Source organism: Dromiciops gliroides, chromosome 1, assembly GCF_019393635.1.
Source record: "Dromiciops gliroides isolate mDroGli1 chromosome 1, mDroGli1.pri, whole genome shotgun sequence".
Lineage (NCBI taxonomy): Eukaryota > Metazoa > Chordata > Mammalia > Microbiotheria > Microbiotheriidae > Dromiciops > Dromiciops gliroides.
In genome coordinates, this window is record NC_057861.1 from 140,573,552 (window position 1) to 140,594,907 (window position 21,356).

The following is a 21,356-nucleotide window of genomic DNA, read 5'->3' on the forward strand; positions in this document are numbered from 1 at the left end:
TGATTAACTGCTGATTAGCCTACTTCAAGTTAACTGGATTGTAATCACACCTTGAGAACACCTTCAGAACCAATGGATTTGGATGATGCCAACCAATCAGCTTGAAGCAGTGTGTAAGGACCGCCTCTGTTCCAGACCTATAAAAAGCTTCCACAATCAGTTTGCTGGAGAGAGTTTGTGATTGAAGCAGGCTTGTGGCAGAGGACTTGAGGAAGAACCAGACCAGGCTGGAACTCTAGGCTAAATAGGCTTTTTTCTTAACTTTCTGAACTCCATGGGAATATCTATATGCTTTAATAAATGTTTAATGCCCAAGGACTGATGCTAAAGCTTCTAATTTAAGGCGACCACAATTTAGATTTTAAACATCACAGTGGGAAATAATTGGTGTGGAAAAAAAGGACAATGATAAAACTTCGATTTAAAAAATCAACAATGTAGAGGCAGCTAGGTGGCTCAGTGGATAGAGTACTGGCCCTGGATTCAGGAGGACTTGAGTTCAAATGTGGCCTCAGACACTTAACACTTACTAGCTGTGTGACCCTGGGCAAATCACTTAACCCCAATTGCCTCAACAACAACAAAAAATCAACAATGTAGCCCTTTTAAGAAATCCATGATCTTTGTGTAATTTTCTGAATTTTTTCCTTCTTGGTTGGTAAAGATATTTTTATTTTAGATTTATAAGTCTTCAGAAGGGAGAGTTTTCTGAACATCCCTTTGGTCTCTTCAGCACTCATTTGAAAATGTCATATACAGGCAGCCACTTAATAAAAACTGATGACAAAGACAAAAAAAAGACTTTTATGTAAAACACAAAATCCAGTCAACCAAAGGGAGTTAGAAGGGAAAAAAAAACCCCAAAAAACCAAACAAACCCAGAATCATCTATATTCCCATCATCCCTTACCCCCATCACATAGAGTAAAAACACTGCCACCAGCCAGGCACTGAGCTTGCTTGCTTCCCACATGCCTACAGATGTGCCTGAGTCTGTGAAAGATGAGGGTAGGGGTAGTGTGTGCACACAAAAATGAGGGAAAGACTGTGAAGCTTATTTTAATTTCCTTTTGATTACAGGACACATTTAAGATCACCACCAAGAAAGTCTTTTTGGATGTATTTCTGCCTGATGGAAGGAGTATCAGAATTGAAATTCTAACCTCTGACACGGCTGAAAGAATCACAGAGGTAAGCTGCAGCACCCAGGTGCCACCTATGAAATTCATAATTCTGTAGAGAAAATCGAGTTGAGAAATAATTTGGTTGAGGTGGTGAATTCAGGTGCAATTTATTCACGGACCTATTGTTTTTCCCCTCAATGAGGTATTTATTCTAATGTCTGGATTTTCTGAGAGATTCACTAGGGAAACTTTTCAGGTTCATCATTTGTGTTGAGCTCAGTTTTGGGGTCTTTTCCTTGATCCTCCCTCAAGCTGTTGTTGTTAGCCTGAAACTGGACCACCCTATAAAGTGCCCTGAAAATAGCTAAAAGGATCAGGAAGAAGGAAGACTAGCTACTGTATGTGCATAAGAATGATGTAATACTTGAAATTGACGTGGGAAGGACTTGAGAAGATTATGACCAGTAGGCCTCCAAACTATAGAAATAATAATATCTCCCATTTGTATAATGCTTTAAGGTTTGTAAAGTACATTTACATATGTTACCTCATTTGATCCTCACAACTCTGAAAGACAGGTTCTATTATTATTATCCCCATTATACAGTTTGAGGAAACTGAAGCCAGGAAAGGATTAAGTAATTTGCCAGGGGTCACATAACTTCCCCAGTTACCTTGGACAAACTGGTAATTTTTATGAACCTCAGTTTCCTCATTTCTAAAATGGGAGGGTTGAACTAAATGATTTCTGGGTTCCCACCATTGGTGAGACTGGGGTGTTCCCACTTACTCATTCATTCATTCAAAAAATATTTATCAAGTATTTACTATATTCATAACATTGTGATAGGAGCCTGGGAAATGAAAAAGACCTGGACAGTATCCTCAAGGAATTTTTATCTTGAGGAAATAAGAAATATACACATGGAAAGTTAAACAATAGTATGTTTCTTTTTCTTAGTTGTTTCTTTCTCTAAGTGCCTATCCTCCCATGTATATACAAATAAGATATATTCAGGATAAATTGGGAGTGGTGTGGCAGGGGTAGTAGACCCTGATAAGATAGTTTGATTTTGATTCTCTCTCTCTCTCTCATTTGTACTGCTTGCTTTATAGGGCTGTTAAGAGGCTCAAATGAGATAATAAAATTATTATTTTATCTCTTTAATTCTTTTAGTCATCCTTAAAACACCATATAAAACTCCCCCTTCTCCGGTTACCATAGAGGACAACACCATCCGATCATTTCCTCCCACTCACAACCTAGGAGTCATCCTGGACTCCTCACTCTCTCTCAGCTCCTGTAGTCAAGCTATTGCTAAGGCCTATTGATTTCACCTTTGTAGCATCTCTCCAATGTCTTCCTCTCTCCTCTGACACTGCTACCACTCTAGTGCAGGATGTCATCAATCACCTCATTCTTGGATTATTATTATTATTATTTTTTTTTTTAGTGAGGCAATTGGAGTTAAGTGACTTGCCCAGGGTCACACAGTTAGTAAGTATTAAGTGTCTGAGGCTGGATTTGAACTCAGGTACTCCTGACTCCAGGGCCAGTGCTCTATCCACTGCGCCACCTAGCTGCCCCTCATTCTTGGATTATTGAAAGAACCTGCTTTTGTGGGTCCACCTGCCTCAACTCCATGGCTATTCTAATCCATTCTCCATTCAGCCACTAAAGGGATTTTCCTAAAACACAGGTCTGATCACGTCAGTCCCCCTTCCCTTTGAACTCCAGTAGCTTCCTATTGCCTTCAGGATCAAATACATAATTCTTTGGCATTCAAAGCCCTTCATAACCTAGCCCCCTCCTATCTTCCCAGTTCTTTTTTTCCCTACTTAAGAATTTTTAAAATTTATTAAATACTTCCCAACTACATGTAAAACTAATTTAATATTTATTTTTTAAAAATTTTGAGTTCCAAATTCTCTCTCTCCTGTCCTTCCCCATCCCTCTGAGACGACAAACATTATGATACTGATAATAGATATGAAGTCATGCAAAAAATATTTCCATATTAGTCATGTTGCAAAAAAAAACACAGACCAAGAAAAATAAAGCAAAAAAAAAAAAGCATGCTTCAACCTGCATTCAGAGTTTATCAATTCTCTCACTGGAGGTGGATAGCATTTTTCATCATGGGTCCTTTGGAATTGTCTTGGATCATTGTATTGATCAGACTAGCTAAATCTTTCACAGTTGATCATCATTACAATATTGTTGTTACTGTGTACAATATTCTCCTGGTTCTGTTTACTTCACTTTGCATCAGGTCATGTAAGTTTTCCCAGATTTTTCTGAAACTAACCCGACCATCATTTCTTCTAGCACAATAGTATTCCATCACAATCATATACCATTACTTGTTCAACCAATTGATCTTCCCAGTCTTCTTAAACCTTACTCCCCAAAATGTACTCTTTGAGTCAGTGACACTGGCCTCCTGACTGTTCTACAAACAAGACAATCCATCTCTTAGCTCCAGGCAGCCTCTCTGGCTGTCCACTCATGCCTAGAATGCCTGGATCTTATTTCTGAAATATTTTTTTTTCCTTTTTAAAGAATATTTTTAGACCATTCAATAAGCAAGCATATATTATATTTATTAAGCATCTATTATGTGCCAGGAAGTTGGCCATATGGAGCTAAAAAGGAAATAGTTCTTGCCCATGAGAAGCCCATAGTCTGTCATGGGGGATAATATGCAAATAAAAAAGTATATACACAATAAATAGAAGGTAATTTGAGAGAGGGCAGAGCAGAGACACAAGGAGCTTGGGAGAGATACAGTGAGGCTTCATGGAGAAAGTGATGCTGAAGTTTGAGCTTTAAAGGAAACTTGGAATTTTACAAGGCAGAGGTAAGGAAGTGATGTATTACAGGCCCAGAGAAAGCCAGTGACAGAAGTAAAGAGTGTGTGTGTGTGTGTGTGTGTGTGTGTGTGTGTGTGTGTGTGTGTGTGTGAACTGCAAGGATAGAGTGCATAATGGGAAGAAATGTCATAATTAGGCTGGAAAGGTAGGCTGGGGTAGGCTAGGTTTTTAAGGACTTCAGTACCAGAGAAAGGAGTCTCTTAGCACCACACCAGCAGGCCAGGTCAGTTTATTTGTTTTGTTTTTGTTTTTCGGTGAGGCAATTGGGGTTAAGTGACTTTCCCAGGGTCACACAGCTAGTAAGTGTTAAGTGTCTGAGGCCAGATTTGAACTCAGGTCCTCCTGAATCCAGGGCCAGTGCTATATACACTGTGCCACCTAGCTGCCCCAGGCCAGGTCATTTTAAATGGACAAAGCAGTCTTCACCCTTGTGGGAACTTCTAGTCTATATTAATAGAGACAGACAGGAAGGACACATAGGAAGGAATGATGCCACATGACATTAACTTTCTGTATGAGCAAAGAAGGATGTATGAGCATCTTGGGGTGGGGGTGGGAAGGGAAGCTGAGTCAGGACTGCTCTAGAAGGAGGCCATGTCATCTGTGAACCCCTATGGGATCTTGGACTGTCCTCTCTTCTTATTTGTTCTCAAGGAAAGAGAGAAATCACAACTTCTATTGAAAATTCAGCCCCTACATTGACATTTGAAATTGAAATCTGAAATCTGCATCCCAGAAAATACACTCATACTGATGTGGGATGAAATTAAGGTGATCATCCCAAAGAATTACAAGACTCAGTGACCCAGTTTCCCAAGTTTTATTGCAATACTGTGAGTGACCACTGGGAGAACACCATGGAAGTGTCTCAAATAGGGGGAAGAAAGATGATTATATTTATAGCATAAAAGAAATTAATGATTTCCTTATTATCTTAATCTCTTCCTTGTGGGAGGTTCATGGGAGGCCTTTTCCTAATTTGGAGTTCCTGGGGGCTTAAGCCAACCCCTGAGGTGGGTACCTTTTTCACTGGAGGTGTGTTTTATGGGTTTACCCATCATAAGGTGAACTTAGGACAAATTTGGCCTTTTCTGCGCATGCGCCTAAAGACATGCTTAAACTTGTCAAAGCTAAAGAGGGTCTCTGTGTTGATGGTATCTCTTTACTTAAGATCTGGTTTCTAGGTGTCCTGTCATCTAGGAATATTAATGGCTATTAATGGTTAATGGTCCCTAGTCACTGTCTCTGTTGATGGTGAGGATTGATAGGGGCAAACCCTCTTGGTTACTATAAGAACACAAACCTAGGGTTAGCTAGGTGGTGCAGTGGATAAAACACCTGCCCTGGATTCAGGAGGACCTGAGTTCAAATCCAGACTAAGACACTTGACACTTACTAGCTATGTGACCCTGGGCAAGTCACTTAACCCTTCTTGCCCTGTGTGCAAAAAAAAAAAAGAGCACAAACCTAAGTTTCTCTGTTAACCCTTTTAGGTACTATTGATAGCCACTATTGATAGGTTATCTGTTAACCCTTTTAGCCTCCTTCATCAATACCAAGACAAGTACTTTAACAATGAACAGCCATGGGTGTTCTAACATTGAAAACAACTCTTACTACTGCAGATGGAAAAAGGATTAGATTGTTTCTGTTCTGCTCCAACACCATGGCCAGACCTTCTTTAGAGCAGAGCCATAACTAGGGAGGGATGACTGGGACAGAAATTTAGAATCACTCACAGTTGGGGCAGCTAGGTGGCACATTGGATAAAGCACTGCCTCTGGATTCTGGAGGACCTGAGTTCAAATCCGGCCTCAGACACTTGACACTAGCTGTGTGATCCTGGGCAAGTCACTTAACCCTCATTGTCCAGCCAACAAAAAAGAAAGATAGAAAGAATCACTCACAGCATTTATGCTCCTTTAGTAGCATAGGAATAATTGAATGTATCTCCAAGTTAGCAGGAATAATTAGTTGAAACAGCCCAAAGATGGACTATACTTTCTGCTGGCTGCCACACCCAACCTGGATTCTTTCCTTCACCTTACCCCTACTCTATGCTGCACATGATGTAATGGGCTCAGGTGTCTCTACTCTTGAGGGTTGGTGCCTTTAGGGTCTCTTTTTCCCAACTGTACCAACTAAATTGGTCTTAAAAAGTAGATTTTTAGATGCTTTTTGCTACCTGTCACAGGCCATATTTTATAAAACTTGCCTTAGGTATGAAAAATACTAGCTACAGCTCTAAGTGAGGCAACAGTTGTTGATTAAATACCAACAGCAGAACCAAAATGTTCCATTTAGGTATTTTTACTTTGGGGTACCTTTCTTTTTTTTAATTAAAAAAATTTTGTCATAAAATTATTTTATTATTTTCCAGTTACATGTAAAGATAGTTTTCAACTTTTGTTTTCATAAGATTTTTAATTCCAAATTTTTTTTCCCTCCCCTTTCCCCAAGACAGAAAGCACCAGCACCTTACCAGAAACCAGGGAGACTAACCATTGTGCCAAAATATGCCAAATAGGTTAGTGACAAAGACATTGGAGGGAAAGAAATAACCAAAGAATCTACCATAGAAAAGGGAGAAATCAATGGGGGAATATTTTGTGGCGGCACGAATAGTAACTGCTGAGAGGAGGCATCCAGTGTCCATTCTGAGTCCTACTGACATCATCATTCAGGTTCTTTGTGTTGGTTTTAGAATAATTGAACACAAAGGACAAACTGTGGTTTAGGCTGAGGGCCACCCATTTTCCTGGCGTCAGGGGTTTTAAGTGAGGAAATAGAATTGATCAGAGTACAATGCCCTGTTACTGAGAGCGAGGAGCAGCAGCTCTCAAGACTGCCAAAAACTGGCCAACAGCAAATTTACTTAAAATGGCAGCCACTGGGGGGGGGGAGAATGGGGGAGAGGAGGAGCACCACAGAATTTAGAACTAGGAGGGAGTTTATGGATTAGTGGTACAGGGGGTTTTATCTTGGGGTCCATGGATTAAATGAAAGCACCTGCCTTTTGCCTTGTCATGTAATAGCATTGCCTGAGGCACTCACACTAAGTATCTTGTTCTTTGTTACAAAGTCACTATGTGTAGAAGGAAGGCAGGCCTTGAACTCTGAGGCCAGCTCTCTGTCCACTACAACATTCTACTACTTACCTTTCTCTCTCTCTCTCTCTCTCTCTCTCTCTCTCTCTCTCTCTCTCTCTCTCTCTCTCTCTTTCTTTCTTTCTTTCTTTCTTGGCAATGAGGGTTAAGTGACTTGCCCAGGGTCACACAGCTAGTAAGCGTCAAGTGTCTGAGGTAAGATTTGAACTAAAGTCCTCCTGAATCCAGGGCCAGTGCTTTATCCACTGCACCACCTAGCTGCTCCCCTTCACCAGTCTTTCTAAGGTAGATTTTCATGGGGAATGAGCGCTGTTCTATACTGGAAAGTCTGGATGATATGTGAGCAATAAAGTGGATGAGGTGTGGTATTTGTCTATTGAATTTATCAGTAGTTGAAACTATGTATTTTAGTCAATTAAGTACGTTTATTGGCAAGAAACTCCCAAATGCATAGTTTCCCAGCAGATACACAGACTTGACATTCCTCTTTTTCAGATTGTGTCATACAAGATAGGACTGTCTCGGGAGCTTATTGGGTACTTCAGCTTGTTCCTGATCCAGTTGGATAGTCATGGTGCCTTCTCTGGTAAGACATATAGACAGAGATGGGATACAATGCTGTTTAGGAAAGTGCGGGCATTCAAACTACTCAGTTCATTCAAATATAAGCTCTTTGTGAGTAGGGATTGTTTCACTAAGTGTTATCCTTACTGTGTAGTATAATGCCTGGTACATAATAAATATTTGTTGTGGGTGATTGCTGTCCTGACACCCTCTCCAAACTCTTTTCTCAGCCCTTAGAATTCAAAGAAGCTAAGAGTGAGATGGGAACTTCCAATATGGATTAGTCAGGACTTAGGATACTGGATCATCCCCATGGTTACAGGTCTATTCAAACCTTAACCACTGACCCCGAAGATCAATCAGCTAATAAACATTTATTTTGCACCTTCTGTGTGATAGGTTCTAGAGATACAAAGACAAAAAATGGAACAGTCTTTGACTGGGAGAACTACAAACACTTTTTTCTCTGTCCATAGCAGATGTCCATTGGTTCTACTCTGATATGGGAAAATATAATGTGTTTTTCTCCCTTAGTAAGGCCCCTATCACCATATGTAGTAGTGCACTAGGCCTGATACAAACTTATCTCTATTCTCTTCAGTTTATTTCACAGGATCTGAATTGGGTAGGACCTCAGGGGTAATCTAGTCCTCCCAAAGCAGGCTCTTCAGCATCCCCAACAAGTTGCCATCCAACCTCTGCTTTGTGGAAAGGAATTGGGTGGTGATCAATGAATATACAGGGAAGACTCCTCCCAAGGCAATCCATTCTACTTTTGAGTAGCACTAATTGTTAGGAAGTTTCCCCTTACATGAAGTCTATATCTGTCTCTACAATATCTACTTATTCTTGGCTTGGGAATACCTTGGAAGGAAGTCTTCCCCACCCCACCCCACCCCCGATAAAAACATCAGAGACAGAGACAGAGAGAGCGTGCATTTATTAAGTATTTTCTATGTGCCAGGTACCAAGCTAATTGCTGGGCACACATATTTGAGTGAGAGAGACAGAGATAGAGACACAGAAACACAGACAGAGAATGGATGGATGGATGGATGGATGGATGAATGAATGAGAGTGAGATACTTCTCATTCTCAAGGAGCTTACATTCCAATGGAGAAAGACTACACATAAAAGAGAATTAGAAAGCAAGGGGAAGTGTGGAAAAATAGAAGGGTACCCACAAAGGGCCATGGTAGAAAAAGCCAGAATATCAGGAGTAGAGTGGGGAAGTGAGAATGGGCTTTTTTCATAGTGGTCCCTAACAAGAACTCAGCAGAGGAGGAACCATAGTGGTAGAGGCATGTTGGGAGGGGGCATGGGGGAGGCTGTTGGCATGGTTGTAGAAGAGGCTGGAGAAACAGTCAGGAGTGGTTCTAGAGCTTTCCATCCCACTAGAGCTAACTACCCAGGTGGAATTCTGAGCCATAAAATCCTACCTATTGTCTTTTATCTGACCTCCTTGAAATCTGCTTTCCTCAGAACTGGGATGCATATCCGTTGATGACTGGCTTACCACTCCTCTATTAAAAATTCTAAGATAATGTAGTCACATCCTTCCATGAATTCCAATAATTTTTCCCTCAGCAACAAATTCTTACTTATTAGTTAGAATCAAGTTCAGAATAGCAGTTACCTTCATCACTCTCTACATGATTTGTTTTTGTTTTTGTTTTTGTTTTTGCTGGGCAATTGGGGTTAAGTGACTTGCCCACGGTCACACAGCTAGTAAGTGTTAAGTGTCTGAGGTTGGACTTGAACTCAGGTCCTCCTGAATCCAGGACTGGTGCTCTATCTACTGCACCACCTAGCTGCCCCACTCTCTACATGATTTTGAAGAATGAAATTAGCCTTAAGGCAATTCCAGAATTTATTAATTGTTCTGCCTTTAGGGAGGGAAGGAAAGGGAGAAGGAGGTGTGTGTGTGTGTGTGTGTGTGTGTGTGTGTGTGTGTGTGTGTGTGTGTGTGTGTGTGTGTGAGAGAGAGAGAGAGAGAGAGAGAGAGAGAGAGAGAGAGAGAGAGAGAGAGAGAGATTGATCCAACAATACATTTCCCATCACAAAAAAATCATATCTCCATGTCATGTTTGTAATTTCTTTCCTAACACACTTATCTATTTTCTTCTATCCAGGTAGTTTGTATTATACTCCTGTAACAATATCAATTCAGAGTCTTCCTTCATCTTCCCTTATCTGTCTTTTCTTTCCATTTCTACACATCTTTTAAAACTCTAAGTTGGTAAAAAAAAAAAAAAGTCCCTGTCCATCAATCTAGTTTCTCTCCACAATATTTTCCCCCTGCCAGTTCATGGGTTTCCTCCCAAGAGTATATTTTATTTGTGGGGGCAGGAAGGTGGTGGATAAAGCACTGACCCTGGATTCAGGAGGACCTAAGTTCAAATCCAGCCTCAGACACTTGACACTTACTAGCTGTGTGACCCTGGCTAAGTCACTTAACCCTCATTGCCTCACCAAAAAAAAAAAAAAAGGTATATTTTATTTGTATAAAATACTGTTCCATCACTCCTTTGATCTTTTTTTGTTCCTTTGGAATAAGTATAGCCTTTCAGAACCATACTTCGTTCATCATAGGAAGTATCAGTGATACTTATCCTTTACTTCTTGACAGCGCACCTTGTTCATTATCAGTACCTTGGACAGGGGATATAGACATTATGAGACCATGGCTTTTATTGTTGGCTTTCCTCTTGGGCACTCTATTCTATGGCTTATTGGTTTTCTTTCTTGATTTTAAACTTTGGGGGAGGGGCAGGGCAGTGAGGGTTAAGTGACTTGTCCAGGGTCACACAGCTAGTAAGTGTCAAGTGTCTGAGGCCAGATTTGAACTCAGGTCCTCCTGAATCCAGGGCAGATGCTTTATCCACTGTACCACCTAGCTGCCCCCTCTTTTTTTTTTTTTTGCCCCCTCTTGATTTTACACTTGTATCTGGTTTGGGAGATATACCTTGATAATGTCTCATTATCTTTCTACTTCGAATTAAAGTCATTTTGATTAGATTCACATCTCCAGGAAAAATCTTTGTAACTATCTCTGGTTAGGCTCACTCCATTCTGAGCCGAGAACCTATCATTCCTCTATCTATTTATGAAGAAAACTTGGTTCTGTCATTGAATTACACCATGTTATAGTTTCTGCTTGTTTGTAAACAGATGATGAGAAGTAGTGTGGCACAGGTGGTAAAGACATGAGCTTGAGCCTTTACTTGGACACAACCTGGTTGTGTGACTGACCATAGGCAAGACTCCCAACCTCTTAAAGCCACTGGCAACTCTCTAAGACTAGAAGGTGCTGATCTGGGGCAATGAGTAGTGAGCAGGCATGAGTTTGAGTTATTATCATCTTGCAGGAGCATGAGTTTCTGGACACCATGAAGTCCAGGAGAACAGCTGGGAAGGAAATAAACTTTTTATTTTCTTTTGGACATTTAAGGTTTTTTGTTTTGTTTTGTTTTTTAGTGAGGCAATTGGGGTTAAGTGACTTGCCCAGGGTCACACAGCTAGTAAGTGTTAAGTGTCTGAGGCCAGATTTGAACTCAGGGCCTCCTGACTCCAGGGCTGGTGCTCTATCCACTGTGCCACCTAGCTGCTCCAACATTTAAGTTTTAAAAAATTGGTATGGAGGGAATTTTCTTACCAGAAGTTTCCCAATCATTAACATCATGGATCTGGACCAAAAAAAAAGTGTTTGGGAGGGAGGAGAAGAAGGGTTAGTGGAAATAATACTTTCCCAGCCTTTTTTTGGGGGGGGGCAGGGCAACGGGGTTTAAGTGACTTGCCCAGGGTCACACAGTGTCAAGCGTCTGAGGCCAGATTTGAACTCAGGTCCTCCTGAATCCAGGCCCGGTGCTGTATCCACTGCGCCATCTAGCTGCTCCCCCCAGCCTTTTGAATGATGGTGAGATATCCTGTATTGAGAGCTTTATGAAAGGATACCCAATAAGAAAGAATAATTAATGGAGTGATGTTAATAGTATTATAATAAATGCAGTCTCCTGATTTTTGTTCAGCTGTGTCTTTGGAAACTGTATCACAAAGCAGAAACTTCAAAGAGCAAATTAACATCCCCATGTACCGTTTTGGTTGCCTCAAAGCTTACAGCTTCATCTTTGTTGTAAGAGTTAATTAATGCCAAGCTGGAAGGAAGTCTGCTGTGAAGTGACACAGAGATGTCCCCATTTAGCTATGTTCAGTTCTCTCTCTCTCCATACATATATATGTATGTATGTACATATGTAGGTATATACATATGTGTATGCATATGTATGTGTGTGCACATCTATATATCTATCTATCTATCTATCTATCTATCTATCTATCTATCTATCTATCTATCTATCTATCTGGGCAATGAGGGTTAAGTGACTTGCCCAGGGTCACACAGCTAGTAAATGTCAAGTGTCTGAGGCTGGATTTGAACTCAGGTCCTCCTGAATCCAGGGCCGGTGCTCTATCCACTGTACCACCTAGCTGCCCCGGTTCAGTATTTTTATCATTTTCACAAGTACGAGTTCGAAGAGGCACAGCTAAGCATCTACATGGACACTGGTTTATAAATGAGATCCAGATGTTATTATCTGTGTTGCTAACAGTGTATGTCTCTGTGATCTGGCTAAAGTCATTTAGCTATGCTTGGCCTTAGCTTCATTTATAAAGTAGAGAAGACACTATTTCACCTACACAAATTAGAGGGCTTTGTTGATGATCAAGGGATTAGAGGTCATGATTTGGGGTTTGAGGTTTCAAAGAAGGAGAGGTAAAAGAATAGCAAGAGATTGTGATCAGTTAAGGGAATGCAGCATTCACAAACATGAAAATGGTACATTTGTGGGTCATGGCAAGATTGAGGGTATGAGAGCAGCTAGGTGGCTCAGTGGATAAAGCACTGGTCCTGGATTCAGGAAGACCAGAGTTCAAATCTGGCCTCAGACACGTGACACTTTTTTTTTTTTTTTGCGGGGCAACAGGGGTTAAGTGACTTGCCCAGGGTCACACAGCTAGTAAGTGTCAAGTGTCTGAGGTCGGATTTGAACTCAGGTCTTCCTGAATCCAGGGCCAAGACACGTGATACTTAGTAGCTGTGTGACCCTGGGCAAGTCACTTAACCCTCATTCCCTGCCAAAATTAAAAAAAAAGTTTGAGGGTATGATGTGCTTTATGTGTCTGAGAAGGAGTGCAGGAATAGTTATGTGAAATGAGTTAGTTGAACTGTGAGGGAAAAGTGTTTGAGAAAGTATCAATATATATAGTCAGTCCTCAACATTTGCCAATTTAACTTTTGAGACTTGCAAACATTTGTATGATTTTATTAGTAACCTCCTTTTCACTCTCCTTTTGGCAACCATGCACATTTGGGGCTATTCACTATAGAGAAAAAAATGAAAGGTGCAATGTGTGCAAGTTTGTGGAGCCATTGGTATACTACTAGGTGATTCACTGGTCTTGTTCACCTACAGAAGTAGAGTAGAGAGCTCTCTGCCCATTCTTTGTAGATTTTCAGTGTTTGCCTTTAAAACTCAAATTTTATGTTGCAATTATGCCCTCAAAGTATAGTGAAAGTCCTTTTGACTCTAAGGTGATGTCAAGACCTCAGCAGTCTTGATGTTTTTTTTTTTTTTTTTTTTTTGCAGGGCAATGAGGGTTAAGTGACTTGCCCAGGGTCACACAGCTAGGAAGTATCAAGTGTCTGAATCCGGATTTGAACTCGGGTCCTCCCAAATCCACGGCTGGTGCTTTATCCACTGTGCCACCTAGCTGCCCCTTCTTGATGTCTTTTGATAGCAGTGACTAAAGTCCCAGCAACCTCTCCTTCGGTTTTCAGAGGATGGCTAATGGAGAGAGGTTTACAGCAGTACAGTACAGTGGCCTCACACTGCCATTTGACACAGTGAAAGGTAACAGGTGAAAAGATGTTATTTTTAAGAATTTTATTTGCTCTACAATATTTATGGTACTAGGGACAGCTAGATGGCACAGTGGATAGGCTGCTGGACCTGGAGTCAGGAAGACCTGAGTTCAAAACTGGCCTTAGACACTGACTAGCTGTATGACCCTAAGCAAGTCACTTAAACCTGTTTGCCTCAGTTTCCTCATCTGTAAAAATGAGCTGGACAACAATACAATGATCCAAGACAATCCCAAAGGACTATTGATGAAACATACTATCTACCTCCAAGGAAAGAACTGATATTGATGGAACAGACTAAAGCTGCTATTTTTCATTTTCTTTCACTTTTTTCTTTTAATTAAGTTTTCTTGTACAAAATGACAAATATGGTAATATTTTACATAATCATACATGTATAACCCATATCTGATTGTTTGTTGCCTCAGGGAGGAGGGAGGGGAGAGAGGGAAAGAGAGATAAAACATTGGAACCCAAGACTATAAATAAAAATGTTTATTATTTTTAAAAAAATGAGCTGGAGAAAGAAATGGCAAATCACTCCAGTATCTCTGGCAAGAAAATCTCAAAAGGGGTCACAAAGGGTTGGACAGGCTTGAAACGACTGAAAAACAACAACAAATTTATGATACTGTAGATTTCATGTGTTGTGAAAAGCGAATATTGTCTGAAATCAGTGTTTGTTTTTTAATTGAGATGTCAGCACAAAAGGTCACGGAATTCTAGGAAATTACTAACAAGAAAAATGATTTGCATGTTACCGATTTTATTTTGTGTACTGCATTTTATGGGTTATTTCATGGTTACTGTGTTAGGAAAAGTGCATATTATCAGAATTAATGTTTTATTGTAAAGAATTGTATGCACATAAGTGTATTTTCAGCAATCTCTAGCAAAAGATTACAGGTTTTGGTGGTCAGGGAACCTAACCCCGTATTTCCCATAGATTCACACCATTTTCTAGGAACATTACCCCTGTGAAAGTTGAGGATTGGCTGTACATGTTCACATATGCTGGCATGAGGGCAGGAGTGGAGGAGGAGAGAAAACTATGATGGCCAAATCCAGTGACCTTTTCTCCTCCTCCTTAAGCTCTCTGCAGACGTTGACATTCTCCGTCTCCCTCTCTTCCTTTATACTCTTCTCTCTAGGTTTTCAGGATATTACTTTCTCCTAGTTCTCCTTCTCCCTATCCGATTACTCCTTCCCTGTCCCCTTTGCTGGATCTTTCTCCATGTTATACCTGCTAACCACGAGTATTGAGTATCGTACCGTGGACCTTCTCTTCTATTCTGTTTCACTTGGTGATCTCATCTGCTCCCATAGATTTAATTATCATCTCTATACTAATGATTCTCAGACTTACTTATCCAACCCTAACCTCTGGTCTTTCATCTCCAGTTGCCTATGAGACATTTCAAACTGTTGTGTACTGTAGACATCTTAAATGCAACCTGTTCAAACTAAACTCATTATTTTTGCCCCAAACTATCCCCCATTCCTAACCTCCTGATTACTGTTGAGGTTATCATTATCTTCGCAGTAACCCAGGCTTACAACCCAGGTATGATACCCAGATATCATCCTCGATTCCTCACTCTCTCACCCCCTAAATCCAATCTGTTGCCAAATTCTGTTGATTGTACCTTTGCAACATCTCTCATGTATCCCTCCTTATCTCTTCTGACACTCCTACCATCCTACCTCACACCTCATACCTCGTGCTTGTACTACTGCAATAGCCTGCTGTTGGTCTGCCTGCTACAAGCCTCTCCCCATTCCAATTTATCCTCCTCTCAACTGTCAAAGTGATCTTTCTAAAGTATGTCTGACCATCTCACACCACTCCTCCAGTGGCTCCTTATTGTCTGTAGGATAAAATATGAAATCCTTTGTTTAACTATCAAAGCACTTCATAACCTGAAACCCCCTTCCCCACCTCCACCCCCTTCTCCTTGGATGTTACACCTCTCCTTTCCCAAAATGCTGTGTAAGTTAGTGATTCAATGACACTGGCCTCCTTACTGTTCTCCAGATGAAATACTCCATCTCCAGAATCCAGGCATTTTCATTGTCTGTCCTCCATGCTTACTTACAGTATTCTCTCTCATCATCTCTGCCCCCCCTTTTATTTTCTTCCAGTCCTAACTAAAATCCTGCCTTCTACAAAGCCTTCTCTCTCTTGATTGTCTCCAATTTATACCATATATAACTTGTTTGTACATCATTGTCTACATGTAGTGTCCCTCATTAAACTGTGAGCTCCATGAAGCAAGGAAATAGCATTTATTAAGCACCTAGGTGACTCACTTGTTAGAGTGCTGGGCCTGGAGTCAAGAAGAACTGTGTTCAAATCAGCCTCAGATACTAACTAGCTCTGTGACCCCGGGCAAGTCACTTAACCTCTGTTTGTCTTAATCCTCTGAAGAAGGAAATAGCAAACTGCTTCAGTGTCTTTGCCAATAAAATCCCATGAACAATATGGCACATGGGGTCATGATGTGTCAGACATGACTGAACAACAACATGTACTAGACACTGTTTATAAATGATCTCTTTTGATCATCAGAACAATCCTTGGAGGATGGTGCTATTATTATCCCCATTTTACTGTCAAGGAAACAAACAAAGGCAAACAGAGATTAAGTGACTTGCCCAGGGTCACACAGTTAGTAAATGTGTGAGATCAGATTTGAACTCAGAACTTCTGGCTCCAGAACCACTCTCTACTGTGCCACAGAGCTACTTCTCCCTTGTGAGCAGGAACTATCTTTTGCCTTTCTCTGTATCCCCAGAACTTATGCAGTGCCTGGTACATACTAGGTGCTTTAAAATGTTTCATTTGGGGGCAGCTAGATGGCGCAGTGGTTAAAGCACCGGCTCTGGAGTCAGGAGTACCTGAGTTCAAATCCGGCCTCAGACACTTGACACTTACTAACTGTGTGACCTTGGGCAAGTCACTTAACCCCCATTGCCTGCTCCCCCCCACAAAAAAAAAAGAAAAAGAAAAAAAAATGTTTCATTTGACTGATGAAGTAGCATAAAATCACAGAGTTGGAAGGAATCTCTGAGGTTATCCAGTCCAATCTATAACAAAGAATGATTCCCATCTATAACTTCTCCAGTGGTCATCAAGCCTCTGCTTAATGACTTCCAGGGATGTAGAATTTAGAAAGGCAGCTCATTCTATTTTGGATAACTATTTTGGGGGAAAGTTTTCCTTCTATTGAAACCTGCCTTCTACTTTGTTGTTGTTGTAGTGTTTCAGTCCTGTCTGACTCATTATGATCCCATTTGGGGTTATCTTGGCAAAGACACTGGAGGGGTTTGCCATTTCCTTCTCTGGCTCATTTTACAGATGAGGAAACTGAGGCAGAGTTGAGTGACTTGCCCAGGGTCACACAGCTACTAAGTATCCGAAGCCACATCTGAACTCGGGAAGACTCCAGTGTCAGGTGCTCTATCTATTACACCACCCAACTTCTGGGCAAAAGCAGTACAGGTCAAATCCCTGTTCCCCATATTGAGCCTTCAAATATTAGAAGACAAATACATGTTCCCCTTCCCTCAAGCTTTTTGGGGAACCCACTTCTCTTTTTAATTTTGAACATGTGTACTTCTTCCAACTGATCTTCCTATGGCACGATTCTCACTCCTTTCCTGATTATGGTTACCCTCCTCTGAATAGTCCCTAGTTTGTTAAGGCACCTAGGAAGCTAGGTGCACCTGGAGTCAGAGAGACCTGAATTCAAATTCAGTCTTGGCTGATTTCTGTGTGACCCTGGGTAAGTCACTTAACCTCTGTCTGCCTCAGTTATCTCATTTGTGCAATGGGGCTAATAATAGCAATACCCTTCCAGGGTGGTTGTGAAGAAAAAATGAGATATTTGACAAACCTTAGAGGACTATAAAATGCTAGTTATAATGATAATTGTTGTTATTAAAATGGGATAGCAAGATTTTGAGCACAGCGCTACAGAGACAGTCTGACTCAGTGTGGCTGCACCAAGACTATCACTTGCCTGGTTCTGGATACAAGTGTCTCTAAGGCACCTGAAATCACATTAACTTTTTTGGCAGTCATGTCACATTGTTGACTCATGTCTAACTAAAACCCTTAGGTCTTTTGAAAACACACAGAATACTTTATAGCTTCATCTCTTATACTTGAACAGTCTTTTTTTTTTTAACCCAAGCTCAGGAATCTATATTTATCCCTATTCGATTTCACCTTGTTAGCTTTAGCCTATTAAGATTTTTTGGCTCTTAATTTTGTCATCTAGTGTATTATTATTTCCCCCAGCTGTGTGTCCAAACTTTATTGCAAATAGGGGAGAAACGATGAAGAAATAACTTATTTTCCTTTGTGGCTGAGCTGACTCGGCTAAGAAATGGGGGGGTATTGAAATACACCTCATTTCCTTATATCTAGACACTCAATTAGTCAAGAAGCATTTCTTACATTTCTTATGCACTTACTATGTGCCAGGCATTGTGCTGATTGCTGGGGATACAAAGAAAGGTAAAAACGCAGTTTCTGCCCTCAAGGAGCTTGAAGTCTAATGGGGGAGAAGGGATAAAAATAACTGTACATATAAATTATATACTGCAAATGGTAATCTCAGAGCAGCTGAGGAGTGGGGGAAGAAGACCAGGAAAGTATTCTTGCAGAAATGGGACTGGGGACAAGACTTAAAGAAAGCTGGGGAATTCAAGAGGCAGATGTGAGTAGGCAGAACATTCCAGGCATGGGGGACATCCAGTGAAAAGACATATACAAGGAAAGGCAATTGTCTCTGATTGTACTGTGTGGAGGGGGTAAAGTATAAGAAAATTGCAAAGGTAGGAAGGGACCAGGTTGTGAAGAATTTTAAAAGCCAATCAACCCGGAGTCAGGGAAGACTTGAGTTCAAATCCGGCTTCAGACACTTACCAGTTGTGTGACTCTGGACAAGTCACTTAACTCTAATTGCCTCTGAATTTTTTTAAAAATCGGCTAATCAAAGAATGTTACATTTGATCCTAGAGTTGATAGAGAATCAGAAGATAATGTGGTCAGACCTAAGCTTTAGGAAAATCACTGTGGAAACTGAATGAAGGTTAAATTGGAGCAGAGTACGGAGAGACTTGAGGCTGGGAGGCTAACCAGAAAAGCTATTGTAATGGTCCAAGAGTGAGAAGAAAAGGGCCTGAATCATGGTGGCAGTTGTGGAAGTTAGAGAGCCTAAGATTTATGAGAAATATTAGGAAAATAGAAATGATAATCTTGACTATTAATTGGCTATGTGCAAGAGAGAAGTCAAAGATAACAATGAAATTGTGAACCTGGGAGGATGGAGAAGCCCTTGATAGTAATAAAGAAGTTTGGAAGAAGAAAAAGTTGAGGGGAAAGATAATGAGTTCTCTTTTGGATGTGTTGAGTTTAAGATACGTGAGAAACATCCAGTTTGAATAGCTTGCATTTATATAGCACTTTAAGGTTTGCAAAATGCTTTAAAAATAGTCATTCATTTTATCTTCACCACAACTTGGCAGATAGATGTTATTATTATCTCCATTTTACAGATGAGGAAACTGAGGCAGACAAAAATTAAGTGACTTACACAGGGTCACGCCTCTGGCAAGTGTCTGAGGCCAAATTTCTGACTCTAGGTCTAGCATTCTAACCACTTGGCATCACCTAGCTGCTTTTTAAGATGTTGGAAAGGTCAAAGTTATTGGTAAATTAAAACAGGAGCTCAGAAGAGAGGTTAGGATTAGATACATATATCCAAGCATAGAGATGATAATGGAACCCATGGGAACTGAGGAGATCATTAAACCAAGCCCTAGGACTCTGGCCAACTACTTCCTTGACCATTGGGCAGGCTCAGGAACTCACCACCTTCCTACTTTGTCTTCCCTACCCTTCTCCCCAGTTTTCCACCTCTTGCTTAGGAATTGATAATCCAAGTCAACATTGCCATTGCCACTGTTAAGAGTGTGACAATATCTTGCCCTATATCTGCACCTACAATCCTAGAAATTATTTTGTGTATGTTCAATTTTCTATGCTCATATTGCTTCTTCTCAGTAGAATGTGAGTCCTTTGAGTGCCAAGACTGTCTCATTTATTTTTCTGTTTAGCCACATTGCCGAGCACAGTATCTAGTACTTAATAAATTCTTGTTAAACTAAATTGAACTGCAAATTTAATAAATATGCCACCTGTACTTTCATCAAAGTCATTGACTTAAAAAATAAAAGTTTGGGGCAGCTAGATGGCATAGGGGATAAAGCACCAGCCCTGGATTCAGGAGGATCTGAGTTCAAATCCAGCCTCAGACACTTGATACTTACTAGCTGTGTGACTCTGGGCAAGTCACTTAACCCTTATTGTCCTGCAAAAAAGGAAGGAAGGAAGGAAAGAAAGAACAGACATGAATAGTATGGGACCAAGGACAGAACTTTGACAGCCTCCTAGAGATTTCAGAATACCCTGACTTTAATCCTTTAGCATTCTGTATCCAGGTGGTCACCCGCTTCCAAGTCCATTCAACTTGACTGTCACCCAGTTCATATCTTCCCATGTTGCCCTCAAAGACATAATAAGAATTTGACAAATGCTTTGCTGAAACCTATATTTTTATTCAAATTCACAAATATTTATTAAATTTTTAGGTGCTAGGGATACAAGAAGAAATTACTTAGTCCTTGTCCTCAAAGTGCTTAAAATGTGGTTGGTCTATAGCAGTCTATAGACAGTCTAATAAACAAAGGTTGATTAGTCTAGTAATGCTTGTAAAGGAAAAAAGGTAAAAAAGCATTGTATTGTAACGATTGGAGTGACGCCACCGGCTGGAGGGTGACTGTAGGAAAGCTCCGCCATGAGGAGAAGGTGTCTGAGGGCAAGCCATGCGGTCAGGTCCTTGGCATCAGAAAGTGACGTTTGCTCATGGGTGCTATCTATCAAAGCTGCCAGCCAATTAGCTTGGAGCTGTATGTGCATGTGAGGGGGGGACGTTCCTAGCTTCACAGGAGGCATTGGGTCCTTGTTGTTCCTGACCTCACCATGGTGGGTCAGATGATGGGGTCTCTTAGAAATACTTAGAATTTTACCTTTCTCAGGGTCACACAGGTCTTAAGTGCTAAGTGTCTGAGGCCAGATTTGAACTCAGGTCCTCCTGAATCCAGGGCTGGTGCTCTATCCACTGTACCACCTAGCTGCCCCTTTTTTAAATTCTTTTTTTTGGGGGGGGGTGAGGCAATAGGGGTTAAGTGACTTGCCCAGGGTCACACAGCTAGTAAGTTGTCAAGTGTCTGAGGCCGGATTTGAACTCAGGTCCTCCTGACTCCAGGGCGGGTGCTCTATCTACTGTGCCATGTAGCTGCCCTCCTAATGCTCTTTAATAAATACTTAAACACTTAAATACTCTTGCTAAAGCTTATAATTTATTGGCGACCACTCATTAGATTTTAGATAGTATAGCTAGAATTTTAGCCCTTACAATATGAACAAGGTTATACCAGTGTTGCTTATTGATATAGTACTAATGCTATTTTATTTTGTTATTTTAAAAGTGTAGGGGAAGTTAAGAAAAATGTAGGATGTTTTAACCAATTATTTTCCTCCCCTGCCTTTCTCTTTAGTAATGAAAAAAATGGCAGAATTTGAACTCCCATATGTGAGTCTTCAAAGTACAGAAGTGGAAAACTGTAAGGTTGGACTTAGAAAGTGGTGAGTACAATAATATAATTATGCACTACTCTACAGCATGGAGATA

At 40.7% G+C, this 21,356-nt stretch overlaps 1 protein-coding gene across 1 annotated transcript in view; it reads left to right on the forward strand.

Moving 5' to 3' along the window:
- SNX31 (sorting nexin 31) overlaps nt 1-21,356 on the forward strand; it is a 77,500-nt gene that overhangs the window by 26,141 nt on the left and 30,003 nt on the right. The window contains exons 5-7 of the mRNA XM_043978347.1: nt 1,081-1,191; nt 7,601-7,691; nt 21,223-21,310. Coding sequence (XP_043834282.1) covers nt 1,081-1,191; nt 7,601-7,691; nt 21,223-21,310 — 290 coding nt within the window. The remainder of the gene's footprint in view (nt 1-1,080; nt 1,192-7,600; nt 7,692-21,222; nt 21,311-21,356) is intronic.